The 23,617-nt window shown below is 40.7% G+C and overlaps 1 protein-coding gene across 1 annotated transcript; it reads right to left on the minus strand.

Annotated features, from left to right (window-relative positions):
* Positions 1–2,027: 2,027 nt before the first annotated feature.
* Positions 2,028–19,435, minus strand: LOC138586805 (AN1-type zinc finger protein 3-like). The gene is made up of 6 exons (XM_069657917.1): positions 19,096–19,435; positions 12,210–12,250; positions 11,546–11,734; positions 9,636–9,701; positions 7,548–7,763; positions 2,028–4,131 (listed from the first exon to the last, which is right to left on the minus strand). Exons 1-6 carry the CDS (start codon positions 19,176–19,178, stop codon positions 3,977–3,979), a joined length of 750 nt encoding a protein of 249 aa, XP_069514018.1. The 5' UTR covers positions 19,179–19,435; the 3' UTR covers positions 2,028–3,976.
* Between the last annotated feature and the right edge of the window lie 4,182 nt (positions 19,436–23,617).

Here is a 23,617-nt window from a genome sequence, read left to right on the forward strand (position 1 = left end):
TTATCAACGGTTCAAACTGCTGGTGTAATGGTGTGGGGGATATTTTCTCGGCACACTTTGGACCCCTTAGTACCAATTGAGCATTGTTTAAAGGCCACATCCTACCTGAGTATTGCTGCTGACCATGTCCATTACTTTATGACCACAGTGTCTTCTGATGGGTAATTCCAGCAGGATAACGTGCCGTGTCACAAAGCTCAAATCATCTCAAACTGGTTTCTTGAACACGACGATGAGTTCCTGTACTCAAATGGCCTCCACAGTCTCAGTCCAATAGAGCACCTTTGGGCTGTGGTGGAACGGGAGATTTGCATCATGCAAGCTGAATTAAAATTGTCAGACTTGATCCCACTTGACAGCTTTGCTGAAACCCTGAGAATGAAGGAACGCGAAAGCATTGGGCTTTGTCACTGTTTTTAAATCAGATGGTACGCTCATTTAAACTATCTTTGAAATTTTTTGTTCTTTATTTTATTCACTGTGCGAATGTTGTTTGTGTTGTTATGATATTCGTGGTGTTGTGTTTTGTAAAATGTCTGCTGCCTCTTGGCCAGGTCACTTTTGAAAAAGAGATTCTATATCTCAACAAGCTTTTACCTGGTTAAATAAAAAATAAAATAAAATGGATGTGTAGCTGACAAATCTGCAGCAACTACGTGATGCTGTCATGTCAGTATGGATCAGAGTCTCTGAGGAATGTTTCCAGAACCTTGTTGAATCTATAGCCACTTTCCCACTGGTCAAAAAAAACGCTAACACCCGGCTTTTTTGCTTAATGGGAAAGGTTACAACCGGCATTCAGACCCGGGTCAAATGACTCTGCAGTAGACCCGGGTAGTTATCGCCTCGGCTCCGATCGGCATTGATGGGAACACAAAACCCTTCTGTGACTCCTCGTCATCTCGGGTACAAATTCATCCCGTCTCTGTCCGAACAGCGCTCGAACATCGTTCCAAATTTGTCGACTGTTTACTTACCGTTTCAGGCTCGTTTGTGACGTTGGACGGCGACGCAGCAGGTACACCAGCAGAGAAGAGAACGAAAGCAGTGTACTCCACCGGCAATCGGCATCGATCAGCGGGTCTTCCCGGGTCTGAAAAACCTGCGTCAACGCGCTAATTTCGGTGGGAAAAGGGTATAAGACACGATGAATTAAGGCAGTTCTGAATGCAAAAGGGAGTCCAACCTGGTACTAGCAAGGTGTACCTAATAAAGTGGCCAGTGAGTATATATTTCAAGTCTTTTAATCACACATTGAGATCCTGTGTTGCCTTCTGCATGTCCAACAACACAATGTGGAGACCAACACCGAAGTGGAGAAACTTTGACAGAAACATCAACAAGGGATGTAAAATAAGAAGTACACAAGGACAACTGGGGCGAGTTTTAAGAGAGCTAAACGCTGCCTGTAACCCAGCAGGGTTGTTCAAAGTGTCAACCACCTTGACCAAGGAGAAACTTCTATTACAAAGACTTCACATTTAGCTTCCTTAGGTTTGGCTGGGTTTGGGCGAAGGGGAGGCTGAGATTACGCTCAGGCTGGCATCCGGCCAGCTACACGGTTTGAAGATGCCTTTTGATCATAGCTACATGTGTTTTTTTCTTCATAACATTAATTAGCACAGCCAGCCCACAAGACTCATCGCCGCCATCAAGAAGCCTCTTTAGTTGAAATTCTCCATTAGCGAGCACACATGTTCACACACTAACACGCTCTCAAACAGATCTGTTAAATAAATGAGAGTAGCTTTATAGCGGCCCTCTGTGAGCAGTAAACAGACGTTTACATCACTATAAAACTGGCAGGATGTTAGGACATGGCAGAGAGCCAGCAACGTGTTGCGAGAAGACTCTTAACCAGCCTTACCTCCTGCATGTATTCATTTTAAATTATGTATAATACATGTATGTGTCCACCCCAGTCCTGAATTTCCTCTTGCAGAGCGTGACTGCAAAACCAAACCTGATAAAACTACTAAGTCATCGTTTCATCCAGCATATCAATAAGTACACTAGAGATGTTCACACTTTGTCTAATCCAGTTTATTCTTTCTCAGTAAAAGAAAATAATTGGAAAGGGGAAGCAAAAAGTAAAGCAATGGAAACAAAAATATAGAATTTTCCACGTTCATCTTCCCATTATAACCACATTACAACCAAAGAAAAGCAACTCTACACTATAGTGTAAGTGAAACGCAAAAAGGGGTTAAATAAGGTTTCTTCTTTAAGATACTGAATATTCATTCATTATGCATGATCCGCTCATTCCTTCCACAGTCCACCAGGAAACATTTGGAAAGTAATTATTTGCTTATTTTTTACTTCCAGCACTCCGCTCAGCCCAGCCTCCACCTCCCTCGTCTACAGGCAGGGAGAGGAGGGGGGTGGGGGGTGGGGGTGCAGAGAGGGTGAAACAAGGAAAAATAGAGCAATCAATAAGGGGAAAGATGAGAGAGGGAAAGTGAAAGGCAAAGGAAGGAGAATGCACGTGAGCTCATCATGCTAGCTGGAAATGAAAACACAGGGCACTGAAGGAGGGAGGGGCTTTAAAGGACTGGTAAAAGGAGTGAAAACCAAACAATATGAAATCTTGTATCAAAGCTGGCGTCAAATATTACCTAAAAAAATGTGGATGACTAAGACATCATGAGAAACCTGAACTTTAACAACCATCATCCATCTCAGCGTCAGTCCAAACTCAAAGTGTACAACAACGTTGGATTTTGCCTGCTTGTGCTCAATGTGAACAACAGCTGAACAAATAAAACAACATAAAGGTATGAGAGAGTGTGTAAAAGTATCGTGGCGTGTGGAAGCGTACAACGTAGTAGACATTTCAGGTCATTAATCATATGCACACTTTAAAATACCTAACGAGATGTGTGTTTGCACACACAATCCACATGTTGCTGCAAAGAGACGAGGACATGTCTTCATGTGGGCGGGCTGTAGAGAATCAGGAGATAAAGACTGAGACAAAAAGAGGAAGACAGAGAAAATCTGCAACAAATTAAGTCTTGATCAATCCCATCCCAACTTTGAAGACAGATCTGTGTGGACTCCCAGCTTAATCCAACAAGCTTAATGTTTTTGAGTCCGACTCGCACCAAAAGTCACCTCAGTTTCATCATCCACAACGGTCTCCTCAACAAAAAAGAAATGGCATCAGAAAAATCTGAAATCAAAGCAGTAAAAGGTTTCCTGTGGAGGAAAAGTGAAACATCAAGTGGAGCAAGGTGGGGTAAAGATCGGGCTCTGATATCCTGATAACCTGAGGTGGATGTTTTACAGGTGTTTCTACCAGTTTAGGATTAGGGGTAGTGGACAGCCAGGGGGTAAGACACTGACTTAAACTGAGGCCGACTAGCTCGGTTTGCTCCACAAAGTCCATGCTCGGCTCAGAATACAAAGCAGCTCTGTCTGATTTTGAGGTAAAGAGCACAGTCTATAAAGAGCGCCAAAGCAGAAGTGTACACAAAGGGTTACCATCCCCTCCTCCTCCTCCTCCTCCTCCTCCTCCTCTTCGTCGTCATTCTTTGCTTTTTTTTCTTTTTTGAGGTAAAGAGTTAAGTCTTAAACTGGCTTCCGGGACAAACATCTTTATAAAGCGTTGTATTTCTTCTCGTCATCCTTTTATTCTTACACTTCTCACACTTGTGTAGTCGAGAGGTTGCCAAAAAAGTGAAGAAATTCTTATATTTCTTTTGCTCTTTATTGTTCTTTCATTCCTGGTTTTGGAATTTCCAAAAGGCATCTTAGCAGCAGGGATCTGATCGAGCCGAGAGAGGCAGAAAAACAACAACTGAAAACAGTGGGATTTAAAGAGAGCGAGCAATATTAAAAAGAAAAGGTTTGTGTGGGGTTTGTATCCAAAACACCTGCAAAAATCTTGAAAAACAAAACGAGTGGGGAGGAAAATATCAAATCCCTGTGAGTGCTAAGACACCGTCTGAACATTGAGATTCTTCCGAGGAGCTCAGGAGCACTCTTCTCCGATGCGCTGGCACGATCGGCCCACCTTGCGGTCGAGCTTCACCATCTTCAGGACGGCCTCCTGGCGGCCGCGGCCCAGGTGGTCAAACAGACAGTCGTGCTGCTCTGGGAGCCGATGGAGCATACAGAAGACGTAACCTGCAGGGTGGGTGCAAGAGAGGGAGGCCGGTTAATTTGGCATGTTTGGTCAAAGTTGAAATACTACTTCACCTGTAGTGAATGCAAAAGAATATAGTAAATATAAAAACAATACAATGTGAAATGAGATCACATCTTTACATACAGGATAAAATACTGTGTCTTAAAACCTTAAATGCAAATATAGGTTAATAAACATCTCCTTACATATTCCAGTCTTTTTAAATATAGAGCTATGATAATATTTATAGCTTTGCAGCAAAGCCTTTGTAAAAGGTCTTGTAGTCAGAGAAGATCCTGCTAGAGTAGACAGCTCCCTCTTTTGACTCCATTCAACCAAAGCAGACAACCCTCATCCCTCTCATTGACTCTCTGTCTCTGCTGCAGCGCTCGCAACAAAAGGCCCTGCCACTGTAGGAGGCTCGATAAGCTCAGAGAAGCTCGTTAGCTCTCATCGTCTTAAATTCATTCATTAATACTCATAATAACACTTCTGGCATTCAATGAGCAGTGATTAAAAGCCCATTCTGACAGCTGGTTGCTATGCAATTAAAACCTATGTGATTACAGCGCTCATGAATGGAGGGGAGGGAAGGGAGGAGGTTGTGTAACATTACACTCTTTGAAAGGCTGTAAGACACCGGTCAAAAACACGGGGGCATCAGCAAAAACCCAAAATTCTCCCAGTTGCCTACGACAATAAAAGTACAGATCTGTCTTGACGGCTTAGTGCAGAGCTAATGCAAGTTATTTTATACTCTGTACCAGAGCATATACCGCATATACCGTAAATAGATGCCTGAAAATTACCTGAGTGGGTTGAGATAAATTCCCTTCACACCACTTGTTCCAAATTTATCAACAAGCACTAATGAAAGGCCAGATATTTAAGACTACTTTCAAGAGTCACATCCCCCTTTAGAAACCCAAGATCAACAATCACTAAGCTCACAGCTGCTGTTATGTAACTTGAGCTGTGAATGAAGTTAAGCTTCATAACATCCGAGTGTATTTGAGAATGCTTCAGGGTAATATATTGAAATCTATGTACATTAAGTTTCAAGTTTTGATAAGTATGTACTGCATAAAACACATCACACCCACTCTAATCCACCTTCACTGGCTCCCGGTCAGGTCCCGCATCTCCTATAAAACCCATCTTCCCACCTACAAATCCCTCCATGGCCTGGCCCCACAGTATCTTTCTGACCTCCTCCACCCCTATACTCCGTCCCAGAATCCTCAGACACGGGCCTGCTCACCATTCCCCACACCCGCCTGCAGACATTTGGGGACAAAGCCTTCAGTGTGGCAGCTGGAACTCTCTCCCTATTGAGATCCGCAACGCAACAACCATTCACTCATTTAAAACACTGCTCAACCTTCCTTTTCAACAAGATCTACGATCAATAACGACTGCTATCCAGCTCACTCTCCTTGTACTTGAACTCCCATGTCAAGCGACCTTGGGTTTCTTGAAAGGCGCTGCATAAATCGGTTATTGTTATTATTATAAAATACAAGCTGTCTTAATTCAGTGGTTCTCAACTGGTGTAGCCTCAGGACCCACCACCACCTCCTTATTGACAAATCCCGACCCAAATGTTTCAACTACTCAAATTTATTTAATAAAAAAAGGCGCAGTTTGGACCTAAAGACGTAACGAAACATCACAGTATGTCAGCTTCACAAAACACAACAGTTTAATAGTCAACCAAAATGACCAGCTGGTAGCAGTGCGAGGGAAATATTCCCTCTAGAGTTCATTCAATAAACAGCCTTGTTTCAACAGAAATAAACTATAAAAGTGTAACATAAATGCAACTACTGTCAAGCTCATCAAGTTTCAAGAATGTAAATGTAACTTTATTTGGGATTTTCACGCACATCAAAGGAAACCTATGTCCTTCAAAATAAAAGCGCAGCATAGACTTTTTGCCACTTTTTTTTTCTTCCAAGCACACTTCTCACTGAAAACTCCGTGACCCACTTTTGGGTCGCGACCCACCAGTTGAAAACCGAGGTTCCAAAATGAAAAAGTGCAATTTCGTAAGAATAACACACACAGCACTGGAATCCTTTTAAACATAACCAGTTATTGTTCTGAAGATGTTGGTTTTTACTTTCCCTGCCGCAGCACAACAGCATGCTGCTGCACAGCGTTCAGCATGCTGGCAAGGCCTAATGGATTGTAGTCATTGTATGATTACAATGTGCTGCATGAATGAATGGCTTTTTACTCAACCTGCAGTAAATTCAGAATACACCGTTTATTTTGACAAATTGAGGCCCAGTACAGCTAAGAGAGAGTCAATCAAACATCACGCTTGATTTTAATATTTATTGATATTGTAGTTTACAATCTAACGTCCACATAAATAAGTTAATTTAATCAAAACCATAGTATTCAGCAGAGAATACAATTATAGCTTAAATATGTTAAAGAGATTCCTTGCCTTGTAAAAATCAAGGCAAAGTGCCAGGCAGGAAAAAAGCTCCACATCAAAGGAGAACCTGTGTGATTTAATTGGCTTTTTAAGTTCCAGTGCCTTTTCTCTGTGTCACATCTACATCCAGCCAAATGAATATTATAGTCTGTGTAAAAGCAGTGTGACAACATTGGATCAGACACACGCCAGAGCCGGATCTTTTCTCCTCCATTTACAATGTGAAAATCATCATGCTTTCAAGTCATTATCAGACCTTCTTGGCTTACACTGTGAGACATTCTGCAGAACCATTAGGAGAGAAATCTGCAATTACTGCAATAGTCAGAAATCACTTTAATTGCCACAATTTTCCCTTCAGCCTGTGAAAAGCATGTTTTCATAGTAAGCATTGGGCTATTAAGGATGGATGGCCCTTGCATTAAGCAGCGCCTGGTGGAAAAAAAAGGCAAGTCAATTTCCAATTTAGAAATTATTGCGTGGGTTTAAGCAGATGGTCTTTAAGCAGTGAAGAGCTGTGACTTTTTAAGTACTTTAATTTGTATGCAAACAAGTTGATTAGCAAGCCAAGTATTGGTTTAAACTGCATTAGTGTTTGTGGTAATTGGCTTATGTTTTATGTGCAATGTGAAACATTCAGGCTCTCTGTAATGGTCCCCCAAGGCTAGCAAAAGCACTCTGGTCATCGACGTTTCCGTCAACACACAAACATGCACAGGAAGCAAATGCATTTCACTGCAGTGGTTTCAAGTCACGAAACTATAATAAAGTTAACCAACATGTATTTATGTATTCATGAAGCCAATATTAATCACTGAAAAGGTCATTTGTTACAGTATGCACACCCCTGAGGTCTTTAATTAGAACAACTAGTGTGTGAGCGGGCCTGTACATTCATTAGCATATATATCTGCTCAGGGTTTGAAGTGTGTGATGTGTGTTTGTATGTACAGAGTCGTATCATCGTACCACAGCGACAGGAACCCAGCTCTTGCTGAACCAGCTCCAGTTTGGTTTGGCAGCGATGGCAGCGTTTGCGGCTCCTCTGTTTGGAGCCACTGCGAGACGAGGATGAAGATGATGACGCGGACAAAGATGACGACGACGATGAAGACTCCTCACCCTCTGGCACCTCGCCCACTCTCGCTCGCTTCTCGGGTGAAACATCGCTTTCTGACTCTGAGGCTGGAGACAAACACAAGCACATGCACACAAAATAAAAGGTGAAAAAGGCTACTGGCTGCAACTTATGTGCTCCATATGCAACTCTAAAATATATTTTTGATGCATGTAAAAGTAAGAGTTTAGATATGCTGTTCATGCCGTGAGCAACTGAAAGTCAGGAGCCAAATGCAAATGAAAAGTAAAACCTTGACGTGGGCGTTAGACTTCCTTGTTATGTTTCTACTGAGCCAAAACTGTCTTAACATGTAATTACACAAACCATCCCATCTGTGCATAACTTCTGATCAACAAAAGGTAATGTAATAATCACTAATGGCATAATGGCAACTTAAAAAGATTATGTAGGGCTGTTGAATGTTTCAAATTTGAAATACAAACAATTGTGAAAAATGTTTTTTTTTTGTTGAAGATGCTGTTGTGGACGGCCACAAAAGCATCTGAAGGTTAATCGACCTGCGAGAAATGGTTTTAAATAATTTATCTCCCAATAAACCTGCAGCCGAAACCTTATCTTCATTTTATTACTACCTTACCCACGTAATGATCCAAAAAGCATTCACCTCCCGTGTCTGCGACAGCAGCTTGGTCTAGAATTTCAAGAGAACGCTTAAGGCTTCAAATAAACAACTTTTATTGAATATACGAAGACGCCAACTCATATTTAGTGATGTCTGCAACTGGGAGAGAACTGATGATGGCCCACTGGAACAAAAACGCCTCTTTAATAATAACACATGCTTTTGAGATTAATGTTTCTCCTGCATTAGATTAATGCTTCACCTGCACTAGATTACATCCCACCAAGCACCCGACACGGGAAGAGCATGTAGAGAGTTCCAGTGGTCGCCTGGAATTTCAACTCAGCTTTTCTCATCAATCCTGCAGACTTTTTCCCCGGCCCGGCCGAATGCTGATCAGGGCTCAATAAATCTCTGAGAACTAGGCCAGGCTGAGCAGCCAGATCCCCCTAGCCTGCCCCATCGATCCCTATATGTGTGAGGGTATGTGTGTCTGTACATGTGGAACTGCATGTTTCATCCTTGCCTGCCTTTTGTTATCCTGGTAAATCTCTGAGGCCAATTTACACCGACGGACAAGTCTCATTCAAATGTGAGAAAACAACAAAGAAAAACACATTTGAAGAAAGACATTTGAACTGATTTAAAACCATAATATGTAAAGACTAATAAAGCTAAAGTGTATCCAGGCTTTTAATTAAAATCGTTGATAGAGTCTGTAAAGAGTGAGATGTCCCCTCAGTCTCTGCACACAGTTTAAATGAGGCTGCGCCTGCAGGTGTGTGCTCACAGGATCCAGCTGCATTAGACACAGGATCAACATGTTCACACACCATTGCTGCACCCTGCCTTCTCTGCAGTCGGCTTAAGTTAACATGTGCAGGAGGAGATTGTGTCACCTAATGGTGAAAGCACAATAAAGGGAAATATACACTCGGTAACTAGACGCCTGCCCGCTAAGCATACGAAGAATAAAACACAGGCTCCTCTTGTCGTGATGTGACAGAGCTAACGACTGAAGCTGCCTTCCGTGTGACCTCTACAATTTTTAATCTTGTGTTTAGGTTATAATTTTGTGAAACTACTGCATATTCTGCAAATGATATATCTGTGAACAGAACCCACTCCGCTTGATTGGCTTTACATTAGCACCCACTGACAGATACACTATAATGCGTCCCCAATATCCTTCCCTCTGCTGTTTCCACAGGAAGTACAATTAACCTGGCCATTTTGGATCAATCTAAGGCCGTTAATGCTACAGGGTCCTACACTCCATTGCCTTAAACACAAGTGACAAGCACACAGTGCAAAACAAAATAATGGACTTTATAATGGTAAAGCTGAGGCGCACCTGATTCAAAGGAGCGCTTTGTGGGAGTGGAGAGAGTGCTGAAGACTGTGTCTGTGCTGGATACTTCTGAAAGAGAGAGGAGACGAGACAGAAGAAAAGAGGGGACATGAGGACATTAGTTTCTTACTTGTTAGACTTACTGTGATATAAGTGTCATACAAAACGACATTTATCCCTGCTGAATTAGAACAGAGCAATAAATAACTTAACAATAAAGCATCCTTAAATATAACATACAACAGCGAACTGTCCTTAAAGGGGGGGTATTATGCTAATTTCATGCTTCATATTTCACTCTGTGATACCTGTGGAGTAGCTTAGCATAATATACAGTTAAAAAAAACACTTTCTCACACTGGTGCTCTGTGCAGGCGCTCATACAGCCTCTGCCTGAAACGACTCAGTCAGCTCTGTCCCTTTAAGAAACCCCACCCCTACAAGCCCGCTTTCTGCTGATTGGCCAGCTCTCCAAAGCCTGCTGAGGCTGCACTTTGTGATGTCACAAAGTGCAGCGTGTAGAAAAACCTGTGTGAAACCTGGCACTCCAACATACTTTTACCTACAGATTTGAAACTTCACCCACATTTAGTCTGGACATCCAACACTGTAAGATTGTACTGCATATATAAGTCTTAAAATGTGAAACAGCTTAATACCCCCTCTTTAAATGCATAAAACATATAATAATGCAAATGCACAAAAAACAAATATAGACCAAATATAGAAGTTTTAAAATTGGTAAACTGCAACTGAATAACAGACATGGTCATGTGTTAGGTGGCCTTAAAGGGTATTTAGTATAGTCAATATATATAGTAGATAGTTGTATCAGCCTGAGGACAGAAGCTGTGAGTCCTCTGGTTTTTGGCCGGATGCTGCTGTATCCTTTTTCCACACGGTTGCAGGATAAAAAGACTGTGCTGAATCCTTCCTAACACTGTAAGCTTTTTTTTTGCTTTCACTCAGACTATGATGGATATCCATATAGGAGAGACCCCAGTGTGCATGCTAGCAGATTGAGCCAAGAGACAGCTGACTGTGGGAGGGTGGTAGAAAAAAGGTATCATCCACCTGAACCTGATACTGTTTTTAGAGTTAGTTAAAGTTGACAATATCACATACTTTTTAAATAAGCTTACATAAATTGCAACTTTCTAACTAAAACATTATGCCTTCACTTTTCCTACATTTGCTTATCAAACATTTTCTTGCATAATTATCGTTATATTTACATATGATAATATTATTTAAGCTTCTGTTATCACACTTTCCGCCACTGATCGTCTGACCACAATGAACCGCAATGCGCATGGAAACACTTTTCAGTCAGAAAAAACATTAACATGTAGGCCTGCAATAAAGAATTATTTTCATTATCAATTCATCTGCCAATTATTTTCTTGATTACTTTTTCACTATTCTGAAAAAGCCTATTTGTGACGTCGTCAAAGATTAAATAAGGGCTCACTAATTATGTTCTTGAGATAACTAGCTCCTGCTGTAACAGAGGGGCAGGTTGGTGTGTGCATATTCCTCACACACATGCATTTGGTAGCCACTTTATTGCCCTGTCCTGGATCAGCCTCCACAAATAACCTTGTCACTGTACAGCGATGACCGATGCCCTGGCAATTGTAGGTGTCCTCTTAAAACCTTCACTTCTGAATGGATACCCTTTCCTATTATTCTTTCTATCTGTGCCATGAGGACAAATATAGCCAGGGCAGGGGCACTGCAGCTGCTGATGCTTCAGTTGGCAGGAACTAGTAAAAGTATTCCACAGAAAGATGCCCTGGATGAAAAGCTACAACGCTGTACATGGGGTCTGACCTCTAAATGAATTTTAAATTTGCAGAAATAACAAAGAACTTTCTTCAAATTTTGTTCATACTGATCCACTTCTGTCTTACCGTCCTGAGCAGGTAGAGATGTTGCTCCCGCCTCTCCTGGCGAAGGGTCTTCTGAAGCGTTAGGCATAGACATCAGCGACTGACTGATGCTGCTGCTTGTTTCATTACAGAATATGTCTGTTTGGCTGCTGCTGGAGCTGGGAGAAGCCTTTGGAGCACAATCATCGTCCGGCTGTTTCTTCTGAATGTCTATGAAAAAAGTCAAATGGTGAGGCTTCCATCTTTGTACACACGTTTGACTGCAGCTTTGGAGTCGTTGTTAATGTGGGCAGAAGGCCAAACAAGTGTGGTAGAGGGAACTCAATCTAATAGGTACAGAGACATGGATCTTTTATGTACTTCAGCATTATCTAGCACTGATTCTGTCAGATGAATAACTATTGCCTGAGTGATAAGAAATATAAATAATCTAGTAAAAAACACAAAACATGTTGTTGAAAAGTGGTAGCAAAAGATTCATAACTTCACAGTAAACACTGCACTGTACACTAGAGTTTCTCTGTCAGACTTGTTTGTCCACTTTTGTCACCTGAAGGCATTTTACAGAACATGTAGCTGCAGAGGTGGAGAAAATATAAGACCATCCCTGACAAACACAGCTTTTTGTCACACTGAGAATCAGTGGACCAAATAAACATTCAGAAGAGCACAAACAAAACCTTACCTGCAAAACATTTTGAGCAGAGATTCATGGTTTTGCTTGACCTGAAAAAAAAAGAAGAAGAAAATGTCTTAATAGTCTTCATTCCAATTTGAGAATGTATTTCTCTTTCAAAGAGTCCTTCAGGCAAAACATACAGTAAAACTATTTAATGAATTCAAACCTTCCATGCTCTGAGGGTGTCACGGTCTATGTAGCAGACTACCCAGAGAACTACCTCAACTGGGTCGTGACTTTCGTTAAGGACTTTTTCTGTAAATCTTGTAACCCATACAGGAACGTTTAATGTTGAACTTTCAATTATAGACAGTAAAGACACTAGTGCAAAACAGATATAGTGTTTGCACACATGCAGACTGTAACGTTTTAAAGGAACACAGTCACAACAAACTTCAAGTTGTTGTGGAAAGTGCATCATCTGCTACAAGCTCAACACCCAGACTTGCTTGACCAAACCAGAACTAAAAGCATGTACTGATCATATATTGATCAGATGGCCAGACACATAACAGAATTACCATGTGATGTTTTCTGTTTGCCGACATGTTAACCTTGAAAAATGAATAAACCAATGTGATTTTTTAGCTGTGTTTCGGTACGTTGTTGTTGATGTAGAGGTGGAACAAAACATCGATACAGCAATATATCATCGTCCTGACTCGTGCAATACAATTATCAATAGGCTGGTGCCAAATATGGATATTTTAATTTACAAACATATGGCACTCTAAACAGATTTCTCTATTTTGACTCATTGGGTCATTACTTCATGACTCCTCGCGGTGGCGCTTATGACATGAACGAGGGTAACGTGAACAGAAATTAACTGGCTGAAGAAGAATATAATCAAATATCATGATTTTTTATTATATGATTGTCTTGCAATATATCAATTATCGCAGAATCGCTGTATCTTGATCGTTATCTTGGGCCATGTATCACAAATCATATCGTATCATCAATTACCCTGCGATTCCCATCCCTACTTGTATGTACACCTTTCTAGCTGTTTGGAGACCATGTTTTATGCTCTCTAAATGTCAAAAACTGCTGAAGAATTTCTTTAAAAAGTTTCTTTAAATCAATCTTTGGTTTTTAAATGCTTACTTAGATCTGTTTTTATTTTAGCGTAGGTATCAGTAGTAGCTTATAACAGGGCTGCAACAATAACACACCCTGTTTTCTCACTCAACATGAAGACATTTGACCTATGGGAAGAACCCCTATTCTATTGGCCATGCTGTACACCGTTTTACCAATCCAGTGATGCCCCAGCCAGCCAGCAGCTACCCTCAGATTATATTGCATCAGTGTTGTAATGAACTGCAATCAGGAACTATTTTGGATTCAGGAGGGGCTTGTTGCAAACACAGATACATCGAGCAGAACAATCGATAGACATAGAAACTGTTAAAAAAAGATAAGCTTTAATATTTGTTTATGTTTTGCACTTCATATTTTCTTGCAATAATAACCGATAAAAACACACATTGCAGATGTCGTGCAAGCCTGGTTTATAAGCTAAATACATAGTCGGGCCTATGATTAAGGGTCAAAGTCAATATGTTGTTTCTGTAACCAACATTGATTCTTTACAATATGGTAGTAGTGGAGGTGAAACAGCCATTAGGGATTATTTCAAACAAATATTTGAAGGCCGCTAGTGTGTGTGTGTGTGTGTGTGTGTGTGTGTGTGTGTGTTGGCAGTATACACAGCTGACATGTGAGCAAAAGGCAGGAATGGAGAAAATTACAGACCTCATTAACTTGCCCTCTTTACCAGCTACAAAAGCTGCTATCAGCTGAATCATTCATGTATTTTAATGGAAAAATCCCTCTGCTACCTCCACATACTTTCCCCTACCTAATCGTGGATGAAGATCTTTGATGTAAGATAGCGGTTGTTATGGGGATGATCACTGAAGCCTTGCTGATTTCAGTGGCACAACTCTTTCACAACAGATGGCTCTAGCTTTCCTCTGAGAGGGCTCCTCTCATTTCCTCTCCTGCCCTCGTCCTTACTGTCTGCGCATTGAGCGTGACGGTCGCTGCTATCAGTCACATTCTATTTATTTTGGGTGCTTCGTTGCACACCTTTGTCCTCATTTCTAAATGTAGGGTCAGCTCAAGTCAACCTGAGGCTGTCTGTCAGTCTGCTGCTGCTGCTGTGTAGTCGTGGGTATTAAAAGAGAAAGGAGGAAGAAAGAAGTAAAGATAGAGGAGAGAGCTCATCATGAGACACAGGCAGGGAGGAAGCGAACACTGTAAACAACCAGTCATATCCTGTTGGCAGCCTTATAAATCAGAGCTAATCAAATCACTGATTAATTAAGGAACTTAAAGAGGTGAGTTAGGGTGAGAAAAATACATGGAGGAAAGAAAGTGCACGCTTGTTCAGCTGGGCGACGTTTGCACAGAGTGCACACAATCAGTCTTATCATAGATGGCCCACTGCTGTTACTAATGAGAACATCTGATTAGAACAGACAGCAGGATGGTGAGGCAGTCTGAGGGACATGAGCAGGGAAATTAAAAAACGACTTCCCAAATACAGTCAGAAGAGAGTATTCACAGACTATAGTCACCCACACATGTTGATCAATTACTTATAGGACAATGGTATATCTATTGGGGCTCAGCTGTGTTTCATGTCACAGAGGGGGAGGAGAGATTATAGTTTTCATTCGCACCTGGAAAAGGTTCAGTAGCTTTGGGCCCTTCAATAGGAACCACAGTATAGGAGCAGCAAAAGATTGTTTAAGCTTGTCCACCAAAGCTTCAAATTCCCATGTAGAAGACCTTACAGCTTCAATAGTTTTAATTGATTTTTATGAGGCATTTGGTGGCTTAAGTTTTGTCATTTATTTCCCACCTGTTAGAACAATGTCTGAAAGAAGAACATTGATCTTTTGATGTCTTTGTAGTTGCCAGAAGCGAAGACAAAAAAGTGGATCAGTAGTCTCTTTTAAAAGCCAGATCAGTTAAAAAGAAAAATACAGAGCTCAATGGTGTTTTTTTTTTTTTATAAATCAGTGTCTTTCTCATGTATCCCACACTATTTACTGAAAACAAAACTGCTGTTCTGCTGGAGTTTGCACAGGTCTGTTTAAATGACAGCTTATCACAGGGTAGGTAATATATTAAATATCATGAGGTGCCAGTATATTGGAACAGACATTGGTAGACATTGTAAATGCAAATAGTCACAGTTAAACTCTAAAATTTATGTTAAATTAAAAGTATCTTATCTCTGTTTTCTCTTGCACTATAATACAGTATCAGGAAATGACAGAGATACAGGACTGTGTTCAGCTTACTAACCGAGACACACGATTCTAAGTTAAGCTGCACTTGGCAACCTTGACACAGGGTTACACGGGCACGTGCACACAACTAACAAAGACCAACACAAACAATCCACACCTGCAAGGAAAAGGAATGTCACATGCAAACACAGCTAATAACATGAAACCTTCTCAGGCAGAATGTAAACTACAATCGTACCTGTTATAACATGATTAAATTAAGCCCTTTAAAAAGAGAAACCTTTGCTGGATTCAAAAAGGACAACAAAACCTTAACCAGGTGTAGCGTTTATGCACTTATATAGATAAATCTTCTCCTCCACCCTGCCTTATTATGCCAACATTTAAAAGCCACCACAAGTGAAGCTCTGCAAAATAACCTGAGCTGTAAATTTTGATTTTCAGCACTCAGCAACATCAACTTAACCAGGCACGGGGCCATCTCTGAAACCAGATCTGAGAAAAAATGAACAAAAAGACTTTTTCTTCAGCTCCCTTGTCAAAGATAACTTTCAGACAATCAGGCCCTCAGCTCTTAGAAGTATCACAAGAGGAGGTACAAGCATCATTCTCTTGCAAAATGTCAGATACAATCATGGTTCATGAGCCACAGAGCACCAATCACAATCCTACATGGTGCACCTGAATACCCCTCTTCAGAACAAAGTTTGAGGCAGAAAGAAAAATGTGGAAGTCAAAGAGTAAGAAAGAGACACACGACAAGTGAGCGCCCCGACGCTGTGAAACCACCTGAAGGAACTATGTTTAAGTGTCGTCATGCATCATGCTGACAAGTCTGCAGCGTACAAAACAACTTACAGGTGACTCCTACCAAGTCTTGTTTTTTTCCCCAACCCAAACTCAATGACATAATGTAATAGTCCTCGTGTCCTGTGGGTGATCCAAGGTCCCACACACTTTTCACAACAAAGCCTGTAAGCAGGAGAATCTAATTTTGGGGTTCGATTTCTACACCAAATCAATCATGACCAGGCAACAAGGCCTCTTACATTTCAAAGACAAACACAACTGGAGGACACCATCAGGGCATCCTTTGCTTTGCATACCCTCAATATCCAACAGTTTAGCTAAAACTAGGGCTAACTTAAAAAGATTAATTAGGATGCTAGAAATCCAAATATACTCAAAATAAAGTACAAGTACAAGACGTTTTGCACACAGTCAGACCTAAACAAGATATTTTCCAGGTCACCTTTATTGTCTATTTTACCCTAAATTGGACCGTGGTTTACAAAAATGGACATTATGATGTTTTGAAGAAGACTTTAAAAAAGATTGAGAGCATAAACTCATAAGGAAAATGTTTACTGAGGTAATAAATCAAGAGAGAAATAGGGTCATTTTTCCTTTGCTTACATACAGTTAAACTTCTTTTTGCAACCAGTGAAGTCTCCCCCTGTTAACCATTGGAAACATTTCAGGTGTAACGCACCTCAGCAATGGCTTCATTTTCAGATGCAGAGGCTACGCCCACTTCTTCTACACAGTCTATGGGGTCTAATGGTATCTGATCAATCACATAGATAACAGCAGCCCAGTTACATCAATTCAAATAGCATGCAACAATGACTAGTGAGTAAAAATGTAAAAAAAAATCTGAAGGGAAGAGAGAACGATGTTACAGAAAGAAGAGTAGTGATGAGAGGACACGAAATAATTATCGCGCTTTGAAATTCTGTCTAAAACAGGCTGTGGAAGTTTGAATTTGCTCATAAGTTACAAAAATGGCGCAAATTATCATAGTGTTATACTAGCCTGTAGTAAACGTAAAGGATATTTCAAGCATTAGGCTAAATGAAATACTGTTGTGAGCAAATGTAGAACTTTGGCTTATAAGTTTTTAATAGAGCAATTGTGGTTTACACTTCACAGTAAAAACCAGGTGACCTCTGGTCAAAAGGGTCATCCCTCCCCTATGTGACAAACCCATATGGATTTCTTTGTTTATAGAAAACATCATCTTCAAAGTGCAGATCTAGTGACTGAATTTGCAACTGTTTCTCTTTTTCATCATATCCAAACTTAACCATCCAGTCAGTGGGTGAGCTCTCACCTCAATACAGATCACTTCCTAAAACAGACCTATGTAAAAAGTGAATTATACTATTAAGCTCAAATGTACAAAAGTGGCTCTTATTTAAAAAAAAAAAAAAAGGAGAAACAAAACAAACTGTTGTATTCTGAACTAGTAAGAAAACAGTGCTCACTGGCCTGGTTGAGTGCTACACAGTATACGGTCCTCTACAACTTAGCCAAAGAATGAAGAAATGTTATTTAAGTCCAACAATTTAACCATATGATGCTACCAATAGTTCACAAAATCTAAACTGAGACCATTTTAGTTAGTCCAAACTAGGGCCGGGCAATATGACAATACATATCGTTAAAATAATATGAAAATGTCCATCATATGTGTTTTTATATATCGTCTCTATCGTGATGTCACAAAACCAGCTGCTGAACTGCTTAACGGCAACGTCATTTTGATATGCTTTACAATTCTTATCCCTGCACGTGGGAGTGAACCTGGAGCAAACCCGAGAGGGAGGCGCTGTTTATTAACATGGACAATAACGTGCAGAAAAGGACTCAGGCTCAGCCCAAGCGAAAAATGGAAACTCTGAATTTTTGTTTTTGTCAAGTATTTACTTCACACAAGATTATCCAAACATAGGCTTTACCATGTGGTTATTTCATATGGACTAATTCTTTGTTAAATTACCAGAAAACTTGCTGTATCGTGATATATATCGTTATAGAGATATGAAAAATCCTATATCGTGATATAGGATTTTGGCCCTATCGTCCAGCCCTAGTCCAAACTAATGCAAACAGAAAACAAACTAGGTTATACATTGACTTCAATATAAAGCACTATTGGGTCTAAATATTATTATTATTATAATTTAAAAATATATATTTGAGGGACATTTAGTAATTGGTATATTGATAGGTAAGAGAAAAAAACCTGCCGTGGATGTCAATAAATATCATAAAATCTCACGATATCATTGATCGATTTGATGCGTTAATGGGCAAAGTTAACATGTCCCAACACACTTGACATGATAAAATGTACCGAGGATTAATGTGCTTAAGAAAACACAGACAAACGTTCAATGAGTCAACGTGTCGACCATGTGTCACTCTATGAGCACATATCCTGCTTTACACCAGTTTGAATTGATAAAAGTAACCCTTTGTAGTTTCCACCAGGTCCAGTTTATGGTTAACCGCCGCTCTGTCTGTGTTGTAGCAACCAACTGCTTCAAAAATTAACTGAATACTTTCAAACTACTTTGTTAATTGGCGCTGTCACACCTGTCACAGTACCCATAGGGCTTATCCCACATCCTGCTCTCTCCCTCTACAGGAGAAGGTTACCGAGGCCAGCTGGTGCTAGCTCGCAGCTAATGCTACAAAACAATGGGGAGGGGGTAATAACAAGAGAAGCAGCTCATCCCTGTTTGAGCTGCTAACGCTAGTCGCTAGCAACTCAGCTAGCTGTTGTCACAGAAAGAAAGCAACTGAAAGCAACACAATAAAGAGGTTTTTCGTCTTACCCCCAGAACCCGCAGGGGCAGCGCGGAGGTACCACGTTAACGTTACTCGGAGGCTTGCTGCCCTCGCTCCCCGTGTCCCCCATATCGGTCTTCCGTGAGAGGCTCTCCGTGTAGCAGGTGAATCCGGGGACGGACTGAGGGCCTCGTATTTGCGTTTAGATCCCCTTGCTTTGACAAGTACAGAGTCAATACCCCGGCAAGATTATCCGTCAGAATTTCAATAGACGAGGAGCGTTCTGCCGACACGAGCGGCCCCGGACTCCGTTAAATTAAAACAGTTTAAATCGACGTTGAGACGTTGAAGCCGTCAAAGCCAACGACGGACGGAGCCACCGGGGAATCCTGGGCCGATCAGCTGGAGTGAGGAGCAAACCACTGCCAGAGAGGGGAGGTGTGTGAGTAACAGGAGAGCCAAAAGTCAAAATGACACGTCTGAGCTCAATAGAAAATGACAGAAAAAATCCTTAATAATTATTGCAAACCTTATGAAAGCCAAATTGTCTGAATTACATTTGAAATTAGTTTTAAATGTTTGATTTTGAAGAGTTAACATGGTATGGTCCGTTCAAAAGTATCTTCCTTCAACAAAAAAGCCCACAACATCGTGTTACAGTTTCTTCAGCGTTGGTAGGAAGCACATTTCACGTAGAAAAAGAAAGAATTTGGTCTACATTTCCTTTACTTTACAGTATTATCGTCTTTTGCTTATCTTGCTCCACATTTAAGTAATGTTGACATGCCAAACTTGTCATTGAGGATTTGTGGCGAGGTGAAAAACGTATACCTTTGAAACATGTCTTTCTGCTTGCTAAAAGCGTGAAAATACGCGATCCTGACTGCATGTCTTTCTTTTTTTTTTTTACCTTGCAACAAGTGTACAATAGGCTTTAAAAATTATCATTATTCAACATTTAAACATTGTAATTTATTTTTGCACAGGACACTTTTTTAGATGTCATAGTAGGAATAGCAACCATAACATTAATGATGGACTAATTCCATTAACCTGCTTCAGTTTCAGGGTCTTGATATTGTGCATGCTTGCTCACGATTAAGAGTTATGACTGTGTAAGCTTAATGTCTGATAATGTTATTAATAACACCCGTGTCTTTTTGTGCCTTGAAATGGGTTAGTATTTTCTGTGTCCAGGAATAGAGTAAATATGGACACCCTTCCTCTTGTTTTTTATGACTTAGTAAGTGGCATTTTTTGTTAAAGCTCTGAGGTCAAGAGTTATGATGTGTATTCTGACCATCTTACAAAACTTTTAAAGCACTAACTTTTTTCAGCAATTTAATGAACGTTGTCTTCACCTTAAAATTACCATAACATTTAGGTGGCTTTAGAAGTTACCATAACAAGTTTGTATGCCCTTTGGGTTTAAGATGGAAATATTAGGCTGTTCATGTCGTCCGTTAAGATGACTACACACTACCCAGACAATGCCCAACTCAACTCAACATTCTAAAGTTGGCAAGTCTGAGCAGTGGGCAGCCACCTTTAGTCTGGTTGTCCAACACTTGTACACTTTAGAGTAAAATAACTTGACAACTATTGGGTGAATGGGCTATGTATTTGGCTATTCATCAGATGTCCCAAAAGGACAGTAGTGACCCCTGATCTTAAATTAAGCACCAGCATCAGCAGGTCAGAATTTCCACTTGTTCAACACAGTTCTTAGTTGACATGAATTCTGGAACAGCCTGATAACATGCAAAGTATCATGCTAATCCTTAACTTTCAATATGCATAAAAGCCGTTCTTGTTTTGACTCATTAGACAGAGGTGTGACTAATAACTAATAACAGTTTTGGCTGCATTCATTTCAGGTGCATGTTCTAGGGCCCTGTCATTGTGCATGCTGGCTCACTGACATGACTCACTAATACACCAAAATAGTAATATGAAATACTATCTACCAATCAAAATACCCGCGTTTGGTTTTTATTGTGCATGTTAACACACTAACTCTAGGTGTGTTAAAGTGCATACTGGCGCAGCAAAAGTACATTTCTAGCTTACGCCAATATGTGCTAGAGCTGCTGGTGATACTATTTTAAGAAAGTGATGCCCTTTTTGATTGCTGTTTGCTCCTCTTACAGACATTCGGTGCTTGTGCACCCTCCTCCCTGATATTTATTAAAAGTTATCTCCACCTGTATGTGTAAATGTTAAAAGGGTACATATATATGTATACATTTTTTTTTTTTTTCAAACATTGGCACCTGAACTTGACATTACTGAGTAATGTCAGTCAGATGTTTAGGATGTCTGGGAGCATGCAGTGTATCTTATTGGTCTTGATTTGTAGACATAAACAGATTACACTTAACAAGTCCACCGAAAAGAGCACAGAGGTTCTCTCATATGTAGTGGGGTAGGCTATATTCATGATAAATCAGTGTAACATCAACCTCGAGCATTTACTTCACAAAAGTCTGGAATTTCTTATGAATGAAGAAACCTAAGATTTGGTATTTTGCTAATATCACAGATGATAATAACTGTCCATTCTATCCGTGGAATGGGGTTGTTTCATGTTCACTTATATTGATGATGCTGTTTACAACAACAGAACTATCACTGAAATGTGTTTTTCACCTCAAAATGACTTTCAGAAGAATGCCACACTTTACTTTAGTGCCAGGAGGTTTGGATTCCCCAAAGCAGGACCTGCCAAGAAGTAGCTTCTGTCTGCAGGGAAGGACAAGTGGGCCCTGGGTGGAATGAAGATAGATAGCTGATAGTTCATTAGCTAGTTAGGCGCAGGGAGGGGTTTACCGCAGAGGATTGCACTCTCATTTTTCAGAGCTGCTAAGTGCCCATATTCCTGTGCCGGGGCATAGCTGTTATTTGCCTCGCAGCCTCAATCAAAGCAAACTTTAAGTCTTTTCTCTGTTGACCTTTTGTCACCAAGACATTACATTTCTGATGGGACATATTGTTTCAGATAAACAGATAATTTAGAGTAAAAAATGTGGTCGTGTTAAGCCCCGATTTTGGCCCCCACAGTGGAACAGTGGTTGTTGCTTCTCTCCCCACAGCCTGAGTCCAGCCTCGGGCTCGGTCGTCCTCTAGAGATTTGCAGAAACAGCACTTCAAAGACGGATCCCCTCTCCTTACATACCGTATACCCTCACCCCCTCCCCTGCTATAAACACAAGAACTTAAGGAATTAATTAGACACTGGATCAAACACGGGTTAGTAAATTCAGCTCACTGAAGATACCCGGAAGAGTGTAAGCACATGTTGAGTGTTGTATCCCTTGTCATGTGGGGTATCTTTGATATGTATGTAGAAGCCTCTGCTTTACTTCACATCCAGTGTGACAGCTTCCATTGGCTGCCTCTTGACCCTTCTTTTCTTCACTGAGGGATGTTGTTCAGGATATTTTGCGGGCTTTTGCTCTTCACACAGAGGGACACTGCTGCAGCCCTGTGAAAATGCAAGGAAATACTCGCTTAATGCAGCAACTGCTCCTTCGAGGCCTGTTCTTTAAAAGGAGAGTTTCTGCCATGAGGGCAGAACCCAAATTAATTTTCCCATGGCTCACATCAAAGACGAACAAGCCCTGGTAATCTGTGAAAAATCACAGAGTCCTGTTTAAGTTATAGGTGGAAAGGTGGGGCAGTTTTGCAGCACATTTCATTAATGTTTGGTGTAATCCAATATGGACTAATCAATATTCAAGGTGTTATTTCTCCGTCTTGCAACCTACAGCTCCGGTGTAACAGACATAACATCTTTATTTATAGGAGCAGTAACAAATCACAGCCTGTACTGTACATGCTGATTACACAGCTCCTCTTGTATTACTGCACGTGTCGATAAACTGAGTTGATTCATGGCCGCTAATATGAGAGGCAGCCTCTCGACAACGTGCTATAGATGGATTGTATGGGAAATCTATGTGAACACATTTGTCCATAAATGAGAGTCTTTCTTATCTGTTAATGTCATCCGCGGCGAGGCCGACTGAATGTTATTGACTGGAGGACAAGAGACATGGCGCAGAATGTAGATCTGCTCTGACGGGGAATATCAGAAAACAGGATTACCTGGGTTAGTCCAATAAGTGTGAGGACAGCTTTATTGATTTGAATAAGAGGGCTATTTTAATTTTGGTATCGGTTCTTCTTTCGGACATAACAGCTATATTTCTAATCCTGCAAGATAATAAAAAAGAGAAGAAAAACGACAGCTGATTTGGTCTGCCTCATATTTCAAGTTCAGTCTCTCGGGTCCTTTTTTCTTGCTGAATTTTGGCAAAGACTCTGGCAATGCAGCCTAATGTGTTGCACTTGCTGTGTGTTGATTGAACATGCAAAAGGGAAGCTAAGTGCAATTTTTTTTTCATCAATATGTTGTTTTCTGCCGTACAAACTCGTCGACAGATGTGGCAACAATCTCTGACAAAGAGCCGAGAGATCATAACTTGGCGGTGAAGCAGCAGAGGCTGGTGGTAATGTTTAGAAGTGCACACTCGCAGGACAAACATCAGAGAGAAGCCTGCCAGGCAT

The sequence above is a fragment of the Semicossyphus pulcher genome, unplaced genomic scaffold, assembly GCF_022749685.1.
Source record: "Semicossyphus pulcher isolate SPU_LCO1_2020_fin unplaced genomic scaffold, fSemPul1.0.p SCAF_1, whole genome shotgun sequence".
Lineage (NCBI taxonomy): Eukaryota > Metazoa > Chordata > Actinopteri > Labriformes > Labridae > Semicossyphus > Semicossyphus pulcher.

Coding starts and splice junctions, on each gene's coding strand:
- LOC138586805 (XM_069657917.1), bottom strand. CDS start 19,178: ATGGGGGACACGGGGAGCGAGGGCAGCAAGCCTCCGAGTAACGTTAAC. Junction 12,251..19,095: donor TGCCCCTGCGGGTTCTGGGG/GTAAGACGAAAA, acceptor TTTTTTTTTCAG/GTCAAGCAAAACCATGAATC. Junction 9,702..11,545: donor ATCTCTACCTGCTCAGGACG/GTAAGACAGAAG, acceptor TCTCTCTTTCAG/AAGTATCCAGCACAGACACA.